General features: G+C 40.2%; 1 protein-coding gene across 1 annotated transcript in view; it reads left to right on the forward strand.

Annotated features, from left to right (window-relative positions):
* Positions 1 to 21,335, forward strand: part of CRYL1 (crystallin lambda 1) — a gene marked incomplete at its 3' end in the record, with an annotated part of 62,812 nt that overhangs the window by 21,214 nt on the left and 20,263 nt on the right. Inside the window, exons 4-5 of the mRNA XM_082014102.1 lie at positions 9,738 to 9,899; positions 13,970 to 14,164. Of these exons, the coding sequence (XP_081870228.1) occupies positions 9,738 to 9,899; positions 13,970 to 14,164 (357 nt within the window). The remainder of the gene's footprint in view (positions 1 to 9,737; positions 9,900 to 13,969; positions 14,165 to 21,335) is intronic.

The following is a 21,335-nucleotide window of genomic DNA, read 5'->3' on the forward strand; positions in this document are numbered from 1 at the left end:
CTTGCCAGTGTCACTGCTGTGGTGCTGCTGCTGGACTTTTGTCCTTCCAAACGTTCTAATATTCACTCCTTATCTATCCTGTGCATATAACAACTGGTGTTGTCTACCATTGCAGACTTGAATATGGGTTTGGTCCCCGTTACAGGAGGTGGTCATTGCCATAATTTTTATCCTGCCCAGCAGTTAATCTTGCTTTTCGGGTTTTCTTTCAGTGCTCCCTGGTCTCCTTTCTAGGGCTGTACCATATTTCCATTGTCTATCCTAGGTCACTTACCCTTTTCTTCAGGGTGGATGGGATCACAGTAGAAGGAAATACCTATCTCGACTTTTCCTTTAAGGCTTTTGACATGGTTCCCCACAACATCCTTCTCTCTAAATTGGAGAGATAGGGATTTGATAGGTGGACTGTTGGGTGGATGAGGAATCTGTTGGATGGTCACATCCAGAGGGCAGTGGTCAATGGCTCAATGTCCAGATTGGACAGAAGTGACAAATGGTGTCCCTCAGGTATTGGGACCAGTACTGTTTAATATTTTCATCAGTGACATAGACAGTGGGATCAAGGGCACCCTCAGCAAGTTTGCAGATGACACCAAGCTGTGTGGTGCAGTTGATACCCCTGAGGGATGGGATGCCATCCAGAGGGACCTGGACAAGCTCCAGGTATGGGCCCGTGTGAACCTCATGAAGTTCAAGAATGCCAAGGGCAGGGTCCTGGCACTAGGTTGGGGCAACCTCCAGTAGCAATACAGGCTGAGGGATGAAGGGACTGAGAGCAGCCCTGCCGAGAAGGACTTGGGGGTACTGGGGGATGAAAAGCTGGACAGGAGCTGGCAGCGTGCACTCACAGCCCAGGCGGCCAACCATATCCTGGGCTACATCCAAAGAAGCGTGGCCAGCAAGTTGAGGGAGGTGATTCTGCCCCCCTGCGCCACTCTGGTGAACCACCCCCCTGCAATCCTGCGTCCGGCTCTGGAGCCCTCAGCACAGGAAAGACATGGAGCTGTTGGATTGAGTCCAGAGGAGGGCCACAAAAATGATCACAGGGATGGAACACCTCTCCTGTGAGGACAGGCTGAGAGAGTTGGGGTTGTTCAACCTGAAAAAGAGAAGGCTCCAGGGAAACTTTATTGCAGCCTTCCAGTATTTGAAGGGGGCTTATAAGAAAAATGGGAACAGACTTTTTAGCAGGGCCTATTGCAATAGGACAAGGTGTAACAGTTTTAAAGGAAAAGAAGGTAGATTTCAGCTAGATCTAAGGAAGAAATTTTTCACAGTGAGGGTGATGAACCACTGGCACAGAGAGGTAGTAGATGCCCCATCCCTGGCAACATTCCAGGTCAGGTTAGCTGGGGCTCTGAGCAACCTGCTCTAGTTGAAGATGTCCCTACTCATTGCAGGGGGGTTGGGCTGGATGACCTTTGAAGGTCCCTTCCATCCCAAACTATTCTATGATTCTTTAGAACTGAGAAGATCTGATCCATTGAGAAAGGATGTGGGGAGGAGTATGTCAGTCAACCTGTTTGAAATCTTACTGCCCCTTTCTAAAGGAACAAAAGAGACCTTCAACTCTTCTGTAGCAACCTGATCAGCTTGTTTGTCTTTCAAAAGTTTTGTAGGACACATGAACATCATGAAAAAAGATTGATCTCTTCACAGCATGATACTGACACTAGATGAAGCAGAACTTGTCTTCATTTGTTGTATGTGTGTTTAAAAAAAACCAAACAGCAAAACCCCCAAACCTGCAAGTTTGACTCTGATTTTAGAAAATGTAGTTATGAAAACCTGTTTTGCATTTTCTACTAAAGGTTGAATAGACATTTGTAATTCAGTCATTCTGAGCAGTATAAAATGGCAGTAACTTGATATTTTTATTGCTCCAGTTTCTGAACTGTAGGAAAGTACAAAATGTTTCCATCTAAATGCTGGATTTCACCTCACTGAAGTGTTATTTACTTGCAGCAGTATCATGTGATAGACAGTCTTTCATGTCACTCAAGAGCTAGTGATTTAAGAAGCATCAGATTTCACACTGGTATGAGCTCTTATCTTCTTAGTTGTCTTGAGCTTATCACTTCTTTAGATTTGAAGTGAGTTATAGCCCTAAATTATTTTTTTAAAAATCAGATTAGTCTGAAAGTACTGATGTTTTAACTGATGGTTTTAAAACTGCTCTGAAATAAGCTTAGTCATCTACTGTCCTTTAGCTGATAGTTTTGAATTCTATTAAAGGTTTTCTGAATATGAGCTTAACACTGTTGTAAAAGGCATTTGTAGATTTGCTGTCAGACATTTTTATAACTATATTTTGAATGGAAATTTAAACAAGTTCAAACCCTATGAATCAGAGTTTTACTTGTACGGGCCCCCCTATTCTAGTCCTGTGCTCCTCAGCAGAACAGTGTATGAGAGGACCCCACCTTTATCAGAAGATTCATCTTTACCTTCACTGCCCTGCAAACTACAGAGTTATCCAAATTCAGGCTGGAAGGGATTTCAGAGGTTACTTAGTCCAACCCGTGCCCCAAGGCATGATCAGTCATACGTAGATAACTGCCTGTCAGAAATGGGTTAACATGTTCTTAAAATCCTCACGTGATGTGATTCCTTCTCCTCCCCTGTGTTAAGCATTTTACTTCCGTGCATATCTACCCTTATAGAAAGTGGGTAGTTGAAGCCCCAGGATATAAGCATATGTGACCATGTCTTTCTGTTTTATTTTTTTTTAATAATTGTGTTAAATGGTGATAGTGTGGCCCCATCATTAACAAATTGACAGTATGTTTTTCAGTTAAAGGAGCTGCTGTCCTTATTCTGCTTTCTTACCCTTGGCTTACAGGATACTAGTTCTTGTTCAGGTTCAAAATAAAGTCTTGGTTGCCAAGGTTGTTCGGCATGTTTTGGGCTAACTAAAGTTGTTTTACATCTGAAGAGTTTTTTGTTGCCAAGCATATTTTTGTTAATTATCTGGTATTTGGAGGAAGTTGTGTACCGAGGTAGATGTAATGAATATCTGCAGGGGGGAAGGGGGCAAACAACCTGATGAGCTTCAGTTTCCTTGTGTGTATCCCATATAGTTTGGGTTCCTGCAAGTCATGGTTTAACCCCAGTCGGCAACTAAGCACCACACAGCTGCTCACTTGCTACCCGCCGTGGGATGGGGGAGAGAATCAGAAGTGTAAAAGTGAGAAAGCTCATGGGTTGAGATAAAGGCAGTTTAATAGGTAAAGCAAAAGCCATGCATGCAAGCAAAGCAAAACAAGGAATTCATTCACCACTCCCCATGGGCAGGCAGGGGTTCAGCCATCTCCAGGAAAGCAGGGCTCCATCATGCGTAATGGTTGAAGACAAACACCGCAACTCCAAATGTTCCCCCCTTTCCTTCTTCCCCCAGCTTTATATGATGAGCATGACATTGTATGGTATGGAATATCCCTTTGGTCAACTGGAGTCAGCTGTCCTGGCTGTGTACCCTCCCAACTTCGTGTGCCACCCCCAGCCTTCTCACTGGTAGGCCAGCACGAGAAGCCAGACAGTCCTTGAAAACTTCAGTATGTTATCAACATTATTTTAATCCCAAATCCAAAAGGTAGCCTCATAATAGCTTCTATGAAGAAAATGAACTCTATCCCAGCTGAAACCAGAACACTGTATCACCTCCAAGTGTTTCAGGATCAAGTCCCACTCACTCACCTCCCTGCTGTGGTGCACAGCCAGGTTGCTTCCTGCGCTTTCCTCGTGACCCTGGTTACTGGAGGCTCGAGTTCTACTTATCCTCCAACGTAATCATGTCAATTATCAGAATCTGTGCTGTTGGTTGTTTTTGTTTTGTTTTCTTTTAATCTTCCTCATTTTAACTGATCAAAATGCTGACACCACACTGAAAGGTGAGCAGTAGCCTGGGGCCTCTGTCAGTAACAGCTGTCTCTGCATGTCTCGTTTCTGCGCTGCATCCCAAAGCCGTACAGTGGTGAGCAAGAGCATGTGACTGCTGCCCAGCTGCTGTCCTGCCTTTACCCTCAGATGAGAGTAATAACACTTTCTAAAAGGAGGCTGAAGTAAATATGCTCCCCCCCCGCCCATTTTTGCAGTTTGAAATGACGCATTTTTATTTAGCATCTTGTCTTAATCAATATCCTGCTATACTGGTATATCGTCATCTTTAAAGTGTTTCAGAATAAGCATCTAAAACTACTTTGCCATTTTGGGGAGGAGCATGATGGAAAAATCAAAAATACTTGCAGTCAAGTATTTGCATTTGAAATATGTAATAATTTTCAATTTTGTGAAATAGGTTTGGTAGCTTAAGCATTAAAAATTTCAGGTGATTGGGCTAAATCACAGAATCACTAAGGTTGGAAGGGACCTTCAAGATCATCAAGTCCAACCATTAGTCCAGCACCACCATGTCCCCTAAACCATGTCCTGAAAAATCATAACAGTTAAGAGTAATACTGGAAGCAAAATTGATATTCTGATGTAATAATTTGTTCTGATATGAAAAATACTGTTTTATTTCTCTGCTTGTTTCAGTAGCTGAACTCCCAAACTCTGCGGTCAAAATGTCACATTTTTTAATTGCTGCTGGTATAGTTCACCAGATTCATGTGCATGACTCTCTTTTTACCAATTAGAATGCACATCAGTGTCTGACATGGAATACAAAAGAAATAAGCTCCAGTTTCTGTAATAGAAGGTGCATCTCCAGTTTTCCAGAAGAGATACAGACCGAAACCCTGCAGGAGAAGATCAAACTAGCATGTCAATACAAAAGCCTAAATAGAAATAATAATAATTAGCACTGAAATATTAATGATAGTACTGAGCATTTTAAACGCTATTTTGCTTAAAATATAATTTGACCTTGATATGGATTCTACAAAATTGTGATAGTGACACAAACGCAGCAGTCCATATGTATCCATAAGTGGAGCAAATAGAAGCAGTCTTGCTTTAATAACTTCAGTAACCTCAACTTTGCCAGTAGTATTGGGGGGTACAGAATTGGTTGTGAAGTTGCAGGGTTTAATTTGCAGAAAGATTATTTTAGCATATATACTTTTTCTTTCTGAAGTCAACTAGGTTTTTACAAGAATCTTTCCATCATTATAATTATTTATTTAGATGTGGTAAAAGTTATATGGAATTGTTGTATTTGACTGTACAGTTGCTAGCTATAGTAAGAGTGCTTTGAAATACATGTTTCATTTAATTAAATTTCCAAGTCTCCTTTCAGGTATTTTTAATGTCTGTCTTTATACAAATAACCTGAATGCTGTTTAAAATACACACGTCCCTGTATTTATACAGGTTTATGTTAATCAGGTTTTTTTTTAGAAATATAACATTCTAAAGTGACTTGGTAGATTGAAGAGAAAACAATTATGCCTGAAGTCTTTTCTGGGAAGTTATTTTTCTAGTGGATTATAACTATAGAAGATAATGAAAGTATTTGTATAAATGGATTAGGCATAAAAACTTGCAGAAAAGCTGCTTTTCTGAAATTCAGAACTCCTTGTCTCTTAATCCTGTGAAGATTTTCATATTTCCATGAAAACCTGGACATAATGTGGTTCCTGTTGCAGGAGTGCTGACAGTCTGGGTCCAGCTTGTGAGATAGTTCAGCGCTCTGAAAGCTGCTGCTACATAGTCATTCTACAAGAGGAGAGGATTGCTGTCACTTGCCTCTGGGACCCATTCTACGGAAGTGCTTCAAAATCGTCAGCTAAATTGCAGCACTGAAAAGCTGAGACCACTTAAATGCTGTAAATTATATGTATATAAATAAAGGAACAGAGCCAGGGTTTGTGGCATGTTTGGAGATCCTCACTTAACTGCAGAAGATGAAGAGCATCCTTGCAGCAATCAAAGTGGTTATGGCTTCTAAACAGTTTACCTGCTACTTGAAGCCCTATTGAATTTACTGGGAAGAGGGAAGTCACGGAACTCTTGAAAATAACTTTCTACCTCAGTTCTGGTTAGGGCAAGGTTACAGGGCCCCCTTGCTGTAGCAGCTGCAGAATGGTAGTGAAGTACAGCTTTTGGGGACTAGATGATGCAAGACAAAGGTAGGAGAGGAATAGCTGTCTAGGGTATCTAGTACATGCTGTGAGCTAGCATGTACATGCCTTCGTTTGAATGAGGAGCCAGTTGAGAGCTTATGGGTGAGGATTAACAGGACCACCTGTAGAAGACATTGTGGTAGATGTCTGCTACAGACCATCTGATCAGGAAGAAAAGGCCTTCTTCAGACAGCTGGAAGAAGCCTCACATTTGCAGGGCCTTGTCTTCATGGCAGGGCTTCAACCACATCAATATCTGCTGGAGTGACTACACAAGAGAGCACAAACAATTCAGGAGCATTCTGGAATGCATTCATGATAACTTCCTGACACAGGTGGTTGAGGAGCAGAAGAGGGGACATGCTGTGCTGGACCTTAGACTTACAACAAGGAAGAACTGGTTGGAGATGTGAAGGTTGGGGGGAAGCCTTGGCTACAGTGACTATGAGATGGTAGAGTTGAGGATCCTGAGAGAAGTAAGATAAAAAGTGGGATCACAGCCCTGGACTTCAGGGGAGACAATTTTGGCCTATTCAGGCCCAATCTGCTTGGAAAAATCCCATGGAATGGGATACAGTCCTGGAATGAAGAGGGGTCTAGGAGAGCTCAAGATTGATCTACCTTCACTTTCAGGAATTTACATTATCATAAATCTTCATATTAAGGTTACCAGGGAAGAAATGTTTTCTTGATTATGTTTTGAATACACAGCAGCCAGAATCTAGTCAGGAGGTGGGAACTCATCATTGTGCGGCAGTGGCTTTCAAACTTCTTTACTCGGCAATTCCTTATGCTTGGTGACTACCATCAGACTCCGTACTTGCTATTGAGAGGGCTCTATGCTGCTCCCTGTGACAGTATCTCCAGATGCTCTTACAGAAAGTGGCTTGCTTGTGGCTGAATGGTTGCTAATCTTTGACCTTCTCCATGCCAGTTTAAATCTTTGGCTTTTATCTTATACTGCCATGCTTGTATAGGACAATACTACTTATTTTAGGACCATACCACTGTCTTGCAGTGGTATTGCACTGTGTTTACTTCAGGCTACGCTTTGTTTCTTTCACCTCCCTGTGCTAATAAATCCACAGTCTTGACAGCAATTCCCATTGCTAGTGTAAGGGGAAGGTATTTTGCAAGATGGTGTTTTGGAGAGTGTTTTCCTAGAAGGTGGTAGAGGTGAGTTGCTACCCTGGCATATCTAAGAAGGGATAGGAAGAATCTGGGTAGATGCCAGCTTTTAAATATAGGTAAATGAAGTTGTGTGCATAGATGAGCATGGATGTGTGGGAGAGCACAGATGGCGAATAGCATGGTGGGAAAGGCCTGTACAAAACTACAAAGACACTGAATTTAAACAGATAAAACTCCCTAGCTTTCCATGTACTGGCATTCAAAGGGTTGTGTCATATGAGTGCAACTTTTTAATTAGGGGCAACTAGACCTCAATCACCTTTTCTGGGTGTCAGTGTTGTCTGTTAGGGAGAGAGTCTAGTATGTGTTTATCTTTGTGTAGTTTTTAAGAGTCCATAGGCTGGTCAAGTAGCTGCTGTGTGTTCTCTGAACATGTATTTGAATGGTGTAATCCCTTTTACCTTTAAGCCTTTAATTCAATACAACTTTTCCAGGAGGTGGATTTTAAAAATTAACAACTGTCATGTTCTGATCAGGCTGTTAAAAAAGATGTGTAATAAAGTTTAAATTGGGAGTCAGATTAGTAGCAACCTTGTTCAGGTGCTCAGGCCTTGGAATAAAGGTATATTGTTCACTACAAATGAGAAGTGTGATCTTCTCTACAAAAAGGGCACAGAAATATACAGTATCACTTAAAATGCGTAGAGGTGTATGCTAACCTTTTTGCACTGATTTTTTGAGAAAGACTGGAGTAGCTTTAAAACCGTATCTTATCTGCTCACTGTTTGATCTTCTCTTTCTCAGGGTAAACAGAATAGCTTCAGACCTCTCCAGGCTCTATAACTGACAGCAAGTGAGGTTGCTGTTTAATGGATTGTTTAGAGCTTAATTTTCCCCCTGTTCTTCAGGGAATTGATGTCTCTGAGAAAATAATTGCATGCTTGATGAGGACAGAAACTTTATTGCTGTGGTCCAACAATCTGAATACAATTGTGACACTATACGAGAAACTTCAAGCAAATGACCCATTCAGAAACCTTACGTAACCGTGGCAGGCTTGAGTTTCCAGCAGATTTGAGTTTGCCTTTTTGATTATCATCTGATGTGAGAGAAGGCTTAGAGTTTCAAGTTCACAATAAACCTATTCAGAGCAACTCTTTTATTAGCTTGAACAGTATCTGCAGAGTTCTCTTCATCTCTGGCTTTACTAAAAGAAGCTATTTAAACTTAACTAACAAGCAGGGATCCTGGAATTATAAGCAGAGTATCATTTTGTTTTGATAAGGCCATCTATTACTTTGGGCTCTATCTGAAGTTTTTAAAGGACCCCGTTTATCTCTTCCGCATTGTGGAACTTTTAGTACTGTTTCACGCAACGTGCTTATTTTTTAAGACTTCAAATTACTTTTAACCTATTTATTGGGTTAAAAACTGTCCCTGGGCATTCCTGCCACCGAGTCTGTCTGGAGCTGCAGGTATTAAACGTAAATTTTTGATTATATTAAATGTATAGCCTTTTTCCCTACCCTCATGTGCAGTTCAGCATAGCAGGAAGGACAGAATGAACTACTGACAGGTGGGAGAAGGTTAGAGTTGGGAAAGAGCAGGCATTGTCTGTGTATTTTAAAGGGAAAGCTGAGCTTTTGCAAGTTTGGGATCCTGTTTGGATTTTTTTAAATCCTTCCAAAAAAAACCCCAGAAAACAAGCTGTCTTTGTTCCCCTGTTTTCTTCTTGTAGGTTGAAGTCTTTACTGTTGATCGTGGGATCCACTGTAGCTATTCTCCCATGTCCTCATTGCTCCCAGACTGGTGGACTTCTGCATGCTCTCCTTCAGGCAGCTCCTGAGGCTGACTTTGAAATTCTAGTGGCTGTGAATTGTAGCTGTTGGCTCATACATGTGAAATTTCACACAATACTACAGAGCTAAACACACTCAATAGCTTTGGGAGAAGTTCTGATAGTGTGCGTTCTACTTCAGAAATCTTTCTCAGAGTTGAAATGGATGGAGATATTTCAGCTTTTTAAGTGTGAGGGTCACCAAGAGGTATTTCAGTGCAGGTTTCAGAACTGAACCTTGAAATCTCCCTCCATAGTTCTGGAGATAGTAAGTTTGTCTTCTTTTGAGATACACCTCTTCATTTCCATTTTGTCTGAGAGCGAATACTGACTTCTGTCGTGTGAGATTCTCTTTAAAAAATGGAGACCAGATCTTATTCATCCATACTGTTATCTTTATCTCTATCTCTACGCATGAGTAAACATCTGTATTTTAAACAAAGCAGATCATTTGTTTTGTGTTAAAACTCCTGTGATGTGTCATGGTCCATCTTCCTGCTATAGAGAAACTCTTGGGCTTTCCATTTCTTTATATGTGGGAAGGTATCTTTGTGTTACAGCTCACTGGTATATCTAGGCTGATTAAAACAGTGATTTATGCTGAGTTCCTAAGTGTCAAGGCGGGATCAGTGAAGTCTGAAACACATGGATAAATACTATTGAACTAGAAGACTTTTAATACTTATTTTTTGTTTTTATTCCAGGAATGTACTCCGGAGAACCTGGAACTGAAAAAGAAGATTTTCAGTCAGTTAGATCTTATTGTTGGTGACGATGTTATCTTGAGCAGTTCGACGTCTTGTCTCTTACCCAACAAATTGTTCACTGGCCTTAAACACGTTAAGCAGTGTATTGTGTCACACCCTGTAAGTATAATGGTGTGTTTGGTTTTTGTAGTAGTGGTAGTTTGACTAAACTGCACCCCAAACTCTTACCTGGAGACTGAGAGATACAGAAGGATATTTGGAATGCTTCTGTGCCATCATTAGTGTGCAGGGGCCTGACATCATAAAAGCTTTAGTTTGGTCATTTTGTGAGCAGCAGCATCTACTAAATTGAGAGGATGTATGCGTGTTTCATACTGTTGGCTCAAGATACATTCTGTGTAAGCTGTTGTGCTCATATTGTTGTGTGTTACTCTTTACTGGCTCTCAAAATGTAGGAATTCTGTGTTTTGAAGACAAACCTATAAAATTTCCTACTTTCTTCTTGTGGCATCATTAGTCTTTTCTAGTATCCTTTTGCAGCTGCTGTGGGGTAACAGTAGGGTTCCAAACAGTGAGCTGCATGTGCTTGTCAGCTAATGTTGATGAAAGACGGAAGCTTTTGACTCTGGTTTCTTCAGACTTCTGATGCAGAAGCTGTATACGTGAAGAGGAAAAGCAAATGGATGAAATGGAACAAATTGTACTTGGAGCTGAATTTGCATGCTGCGACAGGACAGTGATGCAGAAATGGCATGACTAGAGGTGGCAGCGGAACCTCAAAATGCTGAAGGGCACCTGTGAACCTCTATAGAGTTCTATGTGGAGCTGCCAGACAGCAGTTTATGACATCTCTTCTCAGCATGGAAGAGCATTTTGTCTTGATCACTGGGATTCTTACTGCTTCTGTTTACTACTACTCAATAGCTAATGCATTTGTTAGTCTGGTGTTGGACAGGTCAGTTAAGACGACTGTTGTTAGCAAGTTTGCAATATCTGGAGAAAGGTACTGCTCTGCTATCTGCAATTTGGTAACTACATGTTCTCTCTTCAGGGCATCCCTCAGATGGAAAGTAAATGTCAGTTCCCTGGCCATGCTCAAGAGTGGCAGTGTGAATGCAAAAATACAGCACTACTTTACTGTAATGTCTCTACAGCTACCTGTAGCCTAATGCTACAGTGTCAAAGCGTTTGGTCAGTCCCTTTCTGACATCCCTCCACCACCACCATTGTGCCTTGGGGTGACTGGGAATTAAAGGAACAAAAGGATTGGTTCCTTTCTGTATAATTAGTTTTCATCCCATTTTAATTAAAAGAAAGTCCAAAGTATGTATCTGTGCCTATGCTTAGCCTTTCTCCAGTCTAAAGTTCAATAGTTCCTTATCTCTTATTTCCAGGGTTGTAACTTTCTGTAGTGCAAGAGAAGAGACAATGTCTCTTCTAGACTTCTGTATTAAGTAACTATAGCTATGATTGGGGTTTTTTAACCAATTCCTGGGCTTCTGCCTATTCTCTGACTGTTTGTCAGTCTTTGATTTTACATTACTCTTTCTTACTGTTTTCCCAAGTTGGTCTGTTCCAGTTGACTTGTTTAGTCTGAGCTGCAGTCTTTATAGGAGCCACTTCTGAAACCAGGTTTTATCAGATCTGGAAAGGTAGCTAGTCCTTGCATAAGCATTTTCTAGGTTGCTGTTGTAAGGATATATGCATTTTCCAAAGCAAATACTCTGGAGTGCCTTAAAATGTCTAATTGTTCTGAAATGGCTTTGCAATTCAACTGAGACTATTTTCTTGGTAATGTTTTGATCTCTGCTTCACTGAAAGGGGAGTGTACTGGAGAAACTGTGAGCTGGTGTACTCTTCCAGGGGCCTTTCTGCATCTGTTATATCAGGAAACATGCTTGCTTTGTAGTAGTTGTTGGCTTTTAGTGTTTTTTGTTTTAACTATGGGCTTACTAATGTCTTGAACGCAACAGCAGGACGTGGGGAATGGTGGCTGCAGAAGACACTGTGGAAACGAGAAGTGTGGAATTTGTTATACAAGAAAAATTAAAAGCTAAAGTTGTAAAGCCTCTGGCACAGGTGAGCCTGTTGAGGAGAAATGAAATAAAATGCCCAAAGGACAGAATGAGCTCCTTCTAAGCAAATCCCTTTGCTTAACATAGCAATAGGTTCAGTAATTAGAAAAAATAGATGAAATCCCATAGCACATCTGTGTGATAGAAATGCATGCAATACTTGTAGGAACAGCTGTTTTCTGCAAGCAGTTTCAGGCAGTGAGTTGGTAGAGCTCTTCTGCAGAGCGGTCCATTTCTCACGTATTGTATGTGCCTGCTAGGTCACACAGCTAGAAATATGGAGCTAGAGGAAACTGTGCCATTGAGTGAAGTCCCTTGCTGTACAGGAAACCATGTAATCAAATCACCTTAAAAATGTGTTAAGCTCTATCTCTTAGACTATTTTTTTTAACTTCTATACTCCTGTTGGAAGTTGTTTGTGTCTTCTAATTTTTGTTCCAATCCTATTAACAGTCCATTAAAATTAATTTGATGTTTGACGACAGCTTTTGTGTAGCTTAATCCTTTCTCTGTTTACTTTGTCATATCCTTTCTTAGCTTTCATTTTGTTAGGCTGGGTAAGGTAAGCTTTTCTGCTCCCTGAAGAAAGGCATTGCATTCCCCTTCTCATTTCTAGAAACCTTCCCCCACCCCCAATTTCACCCATGTTGTACCTCTTTTCATTTTTACCAGCATCTCACTCCTAAAAAATTGTCTTCCTAAGTCTCCTCAGTGTGCTCATGAACACACTGTATACTCCCCATGCCAAGTTCATGAAATAGAATATTTCAGCAAGATGACTGTCAACACTAATCTTGGAAGAAATTTGTAATAGCTTCAGCCTCTCTCAACAATTAACTCATCCTCTGCCTGACTGGAACTTGTGATATACTTAAGGGTTAGAAAAGCCTTCAGAGAACTTCTTGGTGCTTGCAGTGTTTTGGGTCGTGCTAAATTGCCTGGCACCACACCTGCGATGGTGTCCATGCTGTTCTCTGCATTGGTGGTGGCACTGCCAAAGAGCTGGATGTTAGAAAGGTTATGTTGGAACACAAGGCACTTCAAAAGAAATGGAGTGTGTTACATCAGGAGTTAGAGCAGATGTAACCTACATCAGGTTATGCGTTGGTCAGACCCTGCAGTAAAGGGAACCATGTAAGTACTGAAAAGAAAGAACATGCAGAGAGGAAAGACCACTTGCATGTTGCTGTGACTAACTGCTGGACTTGCATTTACATGAGCACAGTTAAGAGCAGTTGGCTATAAGGGAGCATGGTGAAAGAATCAATACTTAATTACCATCCTTTAAATGTCAACTTTATTTCTGGTAGTAATTTATGATATGTTAGATCCTTCTATTGCCTGGAAACTAGACCAAGAGCCGAGTTTAACACCTTAAGAATATGGCTGAAGGACTGCTGCTTTTGGAAAGAGGACACAGGCAGTGTTACTGCCTGTAACACTATGACCTGAAGAACTTTTAGGTGGTTCTAGGATGTTCTTCAGAATTTTTTGTTTATTACTTCAAAAATACATTACACAAAGGTCTTGACTTGATGAGAAATTACGTTTGAGAAGAGTCAGGGAGAGGTGATGTTTTAAATTATTTTTAAAGTAGGTACAGTGTTTGAAGGTAACCTGTTCTGCAACTTTTTCGAAGTATGTTTTATGTGATATCTGTTACAGTGTTTAGCATATATTTACAGGCTTGGGCCAGTAGCAGCTTATCTATTAAGTGTTGCATCTTACAGGTGGTGTTTAGCAATAATTTTGTTACAAAGTTCCTGAATATCTAAAAGGAAATGCCTTGCTTCATGTTGAAAGACAGGTGTTGACCATATGTCTTACAACAACAAACAGCCTGAATATTGAGAAAACATCAGTTACTCACGTCAGTATAAAGTCTTCTAGTACTGTTTGAGTGCTGTTGTCTTTAGTGTAGCTTCATGAACTTTGCTGGGGTTAAACAGAGTTAGATTTAATGCAAGATTAATTCTTTTCTTAATTTGAATTAATACACCAGCTTTTATTGGGGTCTTTCAGGATCTGAAGATCAGGCTTACTGTGTTCACTGGAAAATATCCATGCTAGTAACAAGCTATAAAGATGCTTTGTATTAACTTGTTCTGTTAATCTGTTAATAGTTGACGTTCTTCTTTTGTGTTTCTTCTTGAGGTAAATCCACCTTACTTTGTGCCGTTGGTTGAACTTGTTCCTCATCCAGAAACAGATCCTGCTACTACAGAGAGAACATATGCCCTGATGAAGAAGATTGGTCAATCTCCTGTCAAACTAAACAGAGAAATTGAGGGGTTTGTTCTGAATCGGCTCCAGTATGCAGTGATAGGTGAAGCCTGGAGACTTGTGGGTGTATGTATTTTTTTTCCAATTTCTACATACACACACTGCGAGTTTTGTAGATGTGACAAGCGAGACTGTATATTTGAATTTCCTATAAAATTGTGTCACCTTTGTTACTGTCCCTTATGAACATGAAATATATATTAACATGTAAATTAAAGACAGTAAGAGGTGATATCAATAATAAATAGCAAAGACTGACAAAAACAAAGTGATATGATCATAACAACTATCCTTTATCCTGCTTTCTTTTGAGAATACTGTTGCTTTCAGAACAATCAAAAGAACAATCTTAAAAGCACAGTGTTCAAAATAATGATTTTTCTTTTTTTTAGGTTGTCTCTTCAATTGCTGTTATTTTCTGAATGTTGCTGGCCTACTGTACAGTGGTTATGAAAATAATATTTTAAATGGTTTTCTCTTTGGCCTTTCAGGAATTGCACTCATAGGTTCGACAGTTATTTGATACTTGTAGGTAAAGACAGATTTCTCCTCCTCCTGCCCATTCAGACTTCTAGCTGAGAATCATTTGTTTGTGCCCTTTTGGCTTTTCCCACAGTTACCTGTTCTGTGCTGCAAAGTCTGATCTTTCATCAGGAAGAGCTGAATTTTGAGTCTATTGCTGTTCTGTTGAGAAGAGATTCAGTTGGGCTTGAGTAGGGCTTACTTTTTTGTCATGCAGAGTGTTTGGATTTTTCAAGCTGTTTAAAACAACCATGCACACAAATATAGGTAAAGATCTTGAAACTAAAGTAATCTTAACATATTGTCAACAAAGCGACTCTTTTCCAAAGCAGTATCTAAACATAGTTACTGAACTGATTTTGCTTACCTTAGTTAGCTTCCACTAGCAACACAACACAATTATATGAAGGAGGTGGTCAATAATAATAAGTAAAGCAATGTTATTGGGAAGGAACTGATCTTCTACTAGTGATGTTTCTTTAAATAAAAAAAAAAGTTTCTGTTATTAAAAAAGCTAATATAAAGTCTCAAATATATCATAAGAAAAACCCCTTCAGAAAGCTGTAGTCATGCTGAAAGACACAGGATAGAAAGGATAGTAACCTCTAAATTATTTTTGAAACCATAATAATACTGGTGAAAAATTATTTTGAGAATAAAAATGTAAAAACAGCTACTAAAAACTGTGAAGAAGGAAGGTAAGTTCATGGGGAAGAAAGCTAGCTGAACTGCAATGTTCACTGTTAAGGAGATTCCCACACTGTAATCTTTGCTTGAAAGGAAGGGATCTGACATAGAAGTCAAAAAAGTCATGCTAAGCACAAGATTTTTTGAGGAGGAAAGAGTAAATGAGTAATGGCAGACTGTGAAGGAGAAATGGAACTTATCTGAGAATCCCAAAACTCAAACAGGAAGTTGATGAAATACTGATTTAAGCCCCTTTTTACAAACCAGCTAGCATAATACTGTAGAAATGCAAGTTAGCACTTACACCTTAGTTTTTTTTTTTAAAAAGTTGAAAGTGTCGTTGGGAAACTGTGGACCAGTAAGTCTGATAATGAGTAGTGATATTGATACAATACCATAAGGGGGTTGTGGCGAGGTGGGTGTTGGTCTCTTCTCCCAACTAACTAGTGTAGGACGAGAGGAAATGGCCTCAAGTTGCGCCAGGGGAGGTTTAGATTGGGTACTAGAAAAATTTCTTCACTGAGAGAGTGGTCAAGCATTGGAACAGGCTGCCCAGGGAGGTGGTGGAGTCACAGTCACTGGAAGTGTTCAAAAAACGTGTGGATGTGGTGCTTCAGGACATGGTTTAGGGGGCATGGTGGTGTTGGGTTAACGGTTGGACTTGATGATCTTGAAGGTCCTTTCCAACCTTAATGATTCTGTAATACCCTTGGCCAGCGCAGATATCCAGGAAAGTAATGCCTCAGAAATCTAGTAGTATTCTTTCATGTCTCTGAGAGGCATAAACTGAATTGTGGAAGTCGCTGCCATAGAAACCTAGAACATTAAAAATACGAATGGGTTCAGGGACATTTAGACACACTCATGTTAGAAGACCATGCAGAAGCAACCTCCGGCTGTCAGAGTCTCAGACTGGACTGCTGAGAGCTGAGGCAGTGCATATCATTGAAAGTATCACTCTGTATTTGGTCGTCAGTTACGGAAAGAGTATAAGAACACTTCATGGGCTACTGTTGGTAAAGAGGTATTGATTTGAGGTGAGCCTTTAGTATGAAGCTGTCTGGATGCTTTTTGGGTGGGTGGTGGTATATGAATAGTAACAAGATAGTGCTTGAAGTGCTGACAGGTAATGAAATTTGCTTTTGTTGTGCATCATCAAAGTTTCCAAGTTGTTCTGGTTTTGTATAATGTTATTTCATTTCAGGCAAATACACATTTAAACTGTAACAACTTTGGCTGTATTTCCATTCCAAAAGCCTGGACAAATAGCAGTTATCAAAGGTGTATAGTTTCAGCTGTGTGACTTCAGGCTACACAGTGCCTTTGATGGGAGGAGAATCACTGCAGACAGGAGAGCTGCAGGCCTGGGGCAGTTTCTGTGTTTTTGCTGTTGTGCTGCCAAATTAGTAATTTTTATTGCAAGTCTTGTTCTTTTGCTGTGTTCCACTTTCAAAGTGGGGAAAAGTACTTCTTCCTTCTGATTAAGTCACTCTTCAGTTCTTATTGTTGAAAACATCAGCCTCCCCAGGTCTTTGAGAGGCTCCTAATGTGTTTTACGCACATTGATTCCTTCTGGTAACAAAAGTTTTCCTTACCCTAAGAAGCACTGGTGGTGGAAGAAGATAAACTACAAATATTAGCAGGAGGGACATATTAATAAAGTATTCTTGTCCAAAATGACCACACTGTTAATCCTTCTGTGGTTAGATATGTAAATTGCATGTATTGGATGAGGCAATCCAAGCCAGCATGGATGCAGAACACAGATGTTCTTACAAAATTACTTATGAACACTGTGGTATTTTTATGCTAATAATATATATTGCTTTTGACTATTGTAAAAGAACAATGAGACAGAACCATAAAACATAATTTCAAGCTTACTTGTGGTTGTAAATGTCTGAACAAGTACCTTTGTATGCCTGCAGTTAATGTCATAAACTGATCAGTGCTATGCTATTTCTGTTATAAGGTTTCTTTAACATATGGTGAATGCTTGAGAAAAATCTGTGTTGTTGCTGGAGGACTGTTGTATTTGCACTGCAGTGTATCAGTTCTTTGCTACATAACAAGGGCATAAATACTGAAATGAGCTTAAACAGCCCCTTTATGTAAAACAACTATCTAGTTTTTTGAGGATTTTGCTGAGGTGCAAGCTTGAAAGTTCTCATCTGCGTACTCACCTCAGAAATATTGATAGTAATGCCAGGGGAGTGATCTTAAAATTTCTTTACTGAAAGAGTGGTCAGGCATTGGAACAGGCTGCCCAGGGAAGTGGTGGAGTCACCATCACTGGAAGTGTTCAAAAAACGTGTAGACGTGGCACTTCAGGATATGGTTTAGTGGGCTTGGTGGTGTTGGGTTGATGGTTGGACTTGATGATCTTAGAGGTCCTTTCCAACCTTAATGATTCTGTGATTCTGTGATTACACTTGCACACATGTGCACATATCACAGAATCGCAGAATATGCTTTTACCAAAGTCAGAGTTCAGACACCTTTGCATGGACAGTCTTTTTTTTCTTTTTTGGGGGGTTTTTCAGTCAGTTGAGCTTATTTCATTCAAGAAACTAGTGGAAGCTTCTCCGGTAGAAGTATTAATGTACTGTTAAAAAAGGCATTGGTGGTAGGACAGACATGCAGGTACAGCTGTACTAACAACATTTACCTGGAAAATTTTATCACAAATGGACTGAGCAGCTTGCAGGATATATTTGAGTTCCCAAATGTAGCTCAGCAACTGATGGCCTGCCAGTCTTTCTCTTTTCTGTAGCAATGCTGAGTTGGGATGTGTGATGGGTGAGGCATGGGACAGGCATCATACGATGGGAGAAGGGCTCTGATACAGAGCATGAACATGAGGATGGGGCTGTATAGAAAGCAATGTGGTAAATATAGCTGATTGCTGGATGATACGTAGGGCTCACCAACTTCTGCCACATGGGTCCAAGAGTAGGAGAGGCTATAACACAGCCAGAAATCTGAGGTAAGGCCCTGCCAACAGGTTGGGTTGAGGCTTAGGCTCCACATGGTGCTTAAATTGCATGTGGGCATGGATGGTGGAGCAGAGAGAAGCGTAATTTAGGGCAAAGTGATGAAGGTAACAATGAGAAACACGGGTATTGGGATAGTTTATCTTTTCCAAAGGTGCTGGGGTCCCCAGGAGCACACATGGGGAGGGTGGGATTTTGAAGCTGGGCACAAAATGAGTGCTATTGAATGCAGGACTGGGCTAAATGTGGGAGTGGGAAGTAGGGAGTTAAGGTGGTGAAAAATTAGGAGGCCTGAAGGTTGAGATCCCCATTTGTAGGAAAGTAGGAGAATGAAAACTCATTTGGTGACATACAGTTGGGTGCTAAGAACTTTGGCCATGTGGATAATTAGGAATGTGGATTTAAGGATGCAGAAGTTTGACTTTACAAGAGCTTAGAAGCAAAGACCATAGATTATTTATGACCCTAAAAGAAGGAATTCAAGCAAGTGTTCCCCTTTGAGGCAAGAGTGCTACAATGAGATGTTTCATTTTGGATCTGAGTTAGTCTTTTTGTGTGACAAGATGTCTTTTTGAACATTGTTTTGACTTGCAAGTCATGAGCACTTGGACAATGCAGGTGTTTGTGGCAGGAACTTTTTTGCACCGGTTATCTCTGTCTCCCCATGCTCCACATTTATGCCATGAAAAAGCAGATACTGGGAACAGTCCAGTCTGTCTCTTAAAGGTCATGTATCTGAGAACCTTCTGTAGGACCACATAGCATGTGTGAGACTGATGTTTGTGTAGGTTTCTTATTCATGTTTTTAATTCATAGGTCTCTGGTAGAAGTGTTGCAAAGCTGATTATGATGTGAGTAAAAGATGTACTGTGAGATGTTGAGGTTGAATATCCTTATTCCCTTCTTCTCAACCCTAAATTTTGATATTACAAGTTTGGAACCATTAGAATAATCTGTAGCTAGTAATAGGAAAAATATCTCAAACAGCTTTCTCTGTTATTCCCTGTTACCATTTATTTACTTTCTCATGTCTCCATTGATAGTGGTCATCCTTGGAGCAGAGACTTATGACCTTTATTTGCCTGGGAAGCACCCTCTGCACTGCTGACACTATTACTTTTGTACTTTTACCGCTACCAATACATTCTATAGTAGCTTGTGATTATGTTGCAAAAGTGTGTTAGTTAATTAGCTTGACTTTGTCTTATTCTAAAGGTAAAGTTTTGGTTGACTTCACCCAGAAAATGACAACCAAACAGTTTTACTAACACTTTAGATTAGAAGTCTGAATATCTAGGACTGTCCTTTTACTGTGGATTAGTGAGTGGAAGCATATCTTGGTGAAATATTTTTCTAAACATTACCTGGAATTCACAGGGAGGTCATGAAATACAGCAGCAGAGATAGTGAGGAGAACATGGCAGTTTTTCAGCCCTAATCTAATTTAGGAGTTTCAGCTGCTTTTAAGAACCTGTTAAAACTATTTTGCATGATGGATCATATAGTAAGTGTCTTAAGAGTCTGTTATTTTCCTCTGTCTAAGCTTTTGATAGTGTCTTAATGTATTTTTTTCTTTAAAAGGTGGGTTTTCATTTAGGTTGTAGTCATTGTAGAAGACAAGGAGAACGGGCAGCCCTGCCATTTTTGTTAACCTTTTGGAAAATACATAGGTATGGTTTGGCTGTGTGTCCAGTTTAGTTTGTTTTCACAGCAATCAGGTGCATTGGATTCAGTCCCTAATTTATGTAGCTCTCCCTTCTCAGATGTCTAGCTTGGCAGTCCTTAAATGCTGGCAAGACTTTTTAAATTCCAAATTCCTTATTATTAATAATTGTATTATAGTGTTATCCAGAGCACCTTTCCAAAAGATCAAAGAAAAGGTAGAGGGTTGAACATCTAGTTACAGTACCCCATAAAAGAGGGATATCATAAAAGGAAGTTTAAAGGGCCAGGGAGAAAAATAGTGTTGATACTAAGTGTTTATTACAGAGTGAGGTGAGTGAGGGTGCCTTGGAAGAAGGAAGATAAAGGCTAGCAAAGTAAGGTGGTGTGAAGTGTGTAGGACAAAAAGTTTCTCAAACATGATGAAATGGAAAGAGATGGAGCTGGTAGACGGATTTAGGAGAAAAGTCATATGCTCAAAATGACAGGACTGGAAAAAGATCTCATCAGGGCGTGGATGGAAGGGACTTGATTAAAGTGATAGTGAAGAGAAGGGTGTAACAAGTGCTGCTGAGAGAGAATGCATATATTAGTGGCAATTAGAAAAAAAAAAAATACTCTATTTGGGAGATACAGAGGATGAAGTGGCAAATTTGGAGACAGAAAGTATGTTTTCCAGGAGGGAGTGAAGTCCAGAATAACTCTATTGGCGGCCTGGAGTAAGTAGGAGAACATGATGAATTGGTAGTATGAGAAAAAGTAAAATTGTTTTTTTGGCCATGCCACATTTAATATGATTACAAACCAAGTCGGTGACAGAAGTTGCAATGTGGGTGTGACTCACAGATGTAAAGACTGTTGATTAAAATCAAGCAGGTTAGGTCAGGGCCTAAAGGTGGAGACTGCAGAACCACCATAGGTTTTTAGAAAGGAGAAAAGGGTCCCTGCATAGCGAGCAGCACTAATAAAAGACTGAAGGATCATTAGGACAATACTGTGGCATCACAGGAGATTAAAATGTCCAGGAAGATGAAATTGTGGTATATAAATGGTGTCATAAGAAGTGTGGAGGATTCTGAGCTAGTCTAGATCTTGAAGTCTGACTGGCCATTGGAGTCACTGAGGATTTTGGTGGAATGTATTTTAAATTAAGACCTTAATTCTGTAGCTGTGAAGGCTTCTGGTGAACTCTAATACACTTCCTTTTCCCTTTGACAAGTGCTCAAGGCGAGGGCTTGCAAGAAGGGTTACCCAGGATGAAGAGGATAAAAAATCCCCTTGGGAAGATTGTTTCACACCTAGACTTAATGAAACTGGGTTGGAACTCTTTCTTGTGTACTTCTTAGTGTAAACACCAATCTTTGTGGAAGACA

This window comes from Phaethon aethereus (assembly GCF_964289735.1).
Source record: "Phaethon aethereus genome assembly, chromosome: 1".
Classification (NCBI taxonomy): domain Eukaryota; kingdom Metazoa; phylum Chordata; class Aves; order Phaethontiformes; family Phaethontidae; genus Phaethon; species Phaethon aethereus.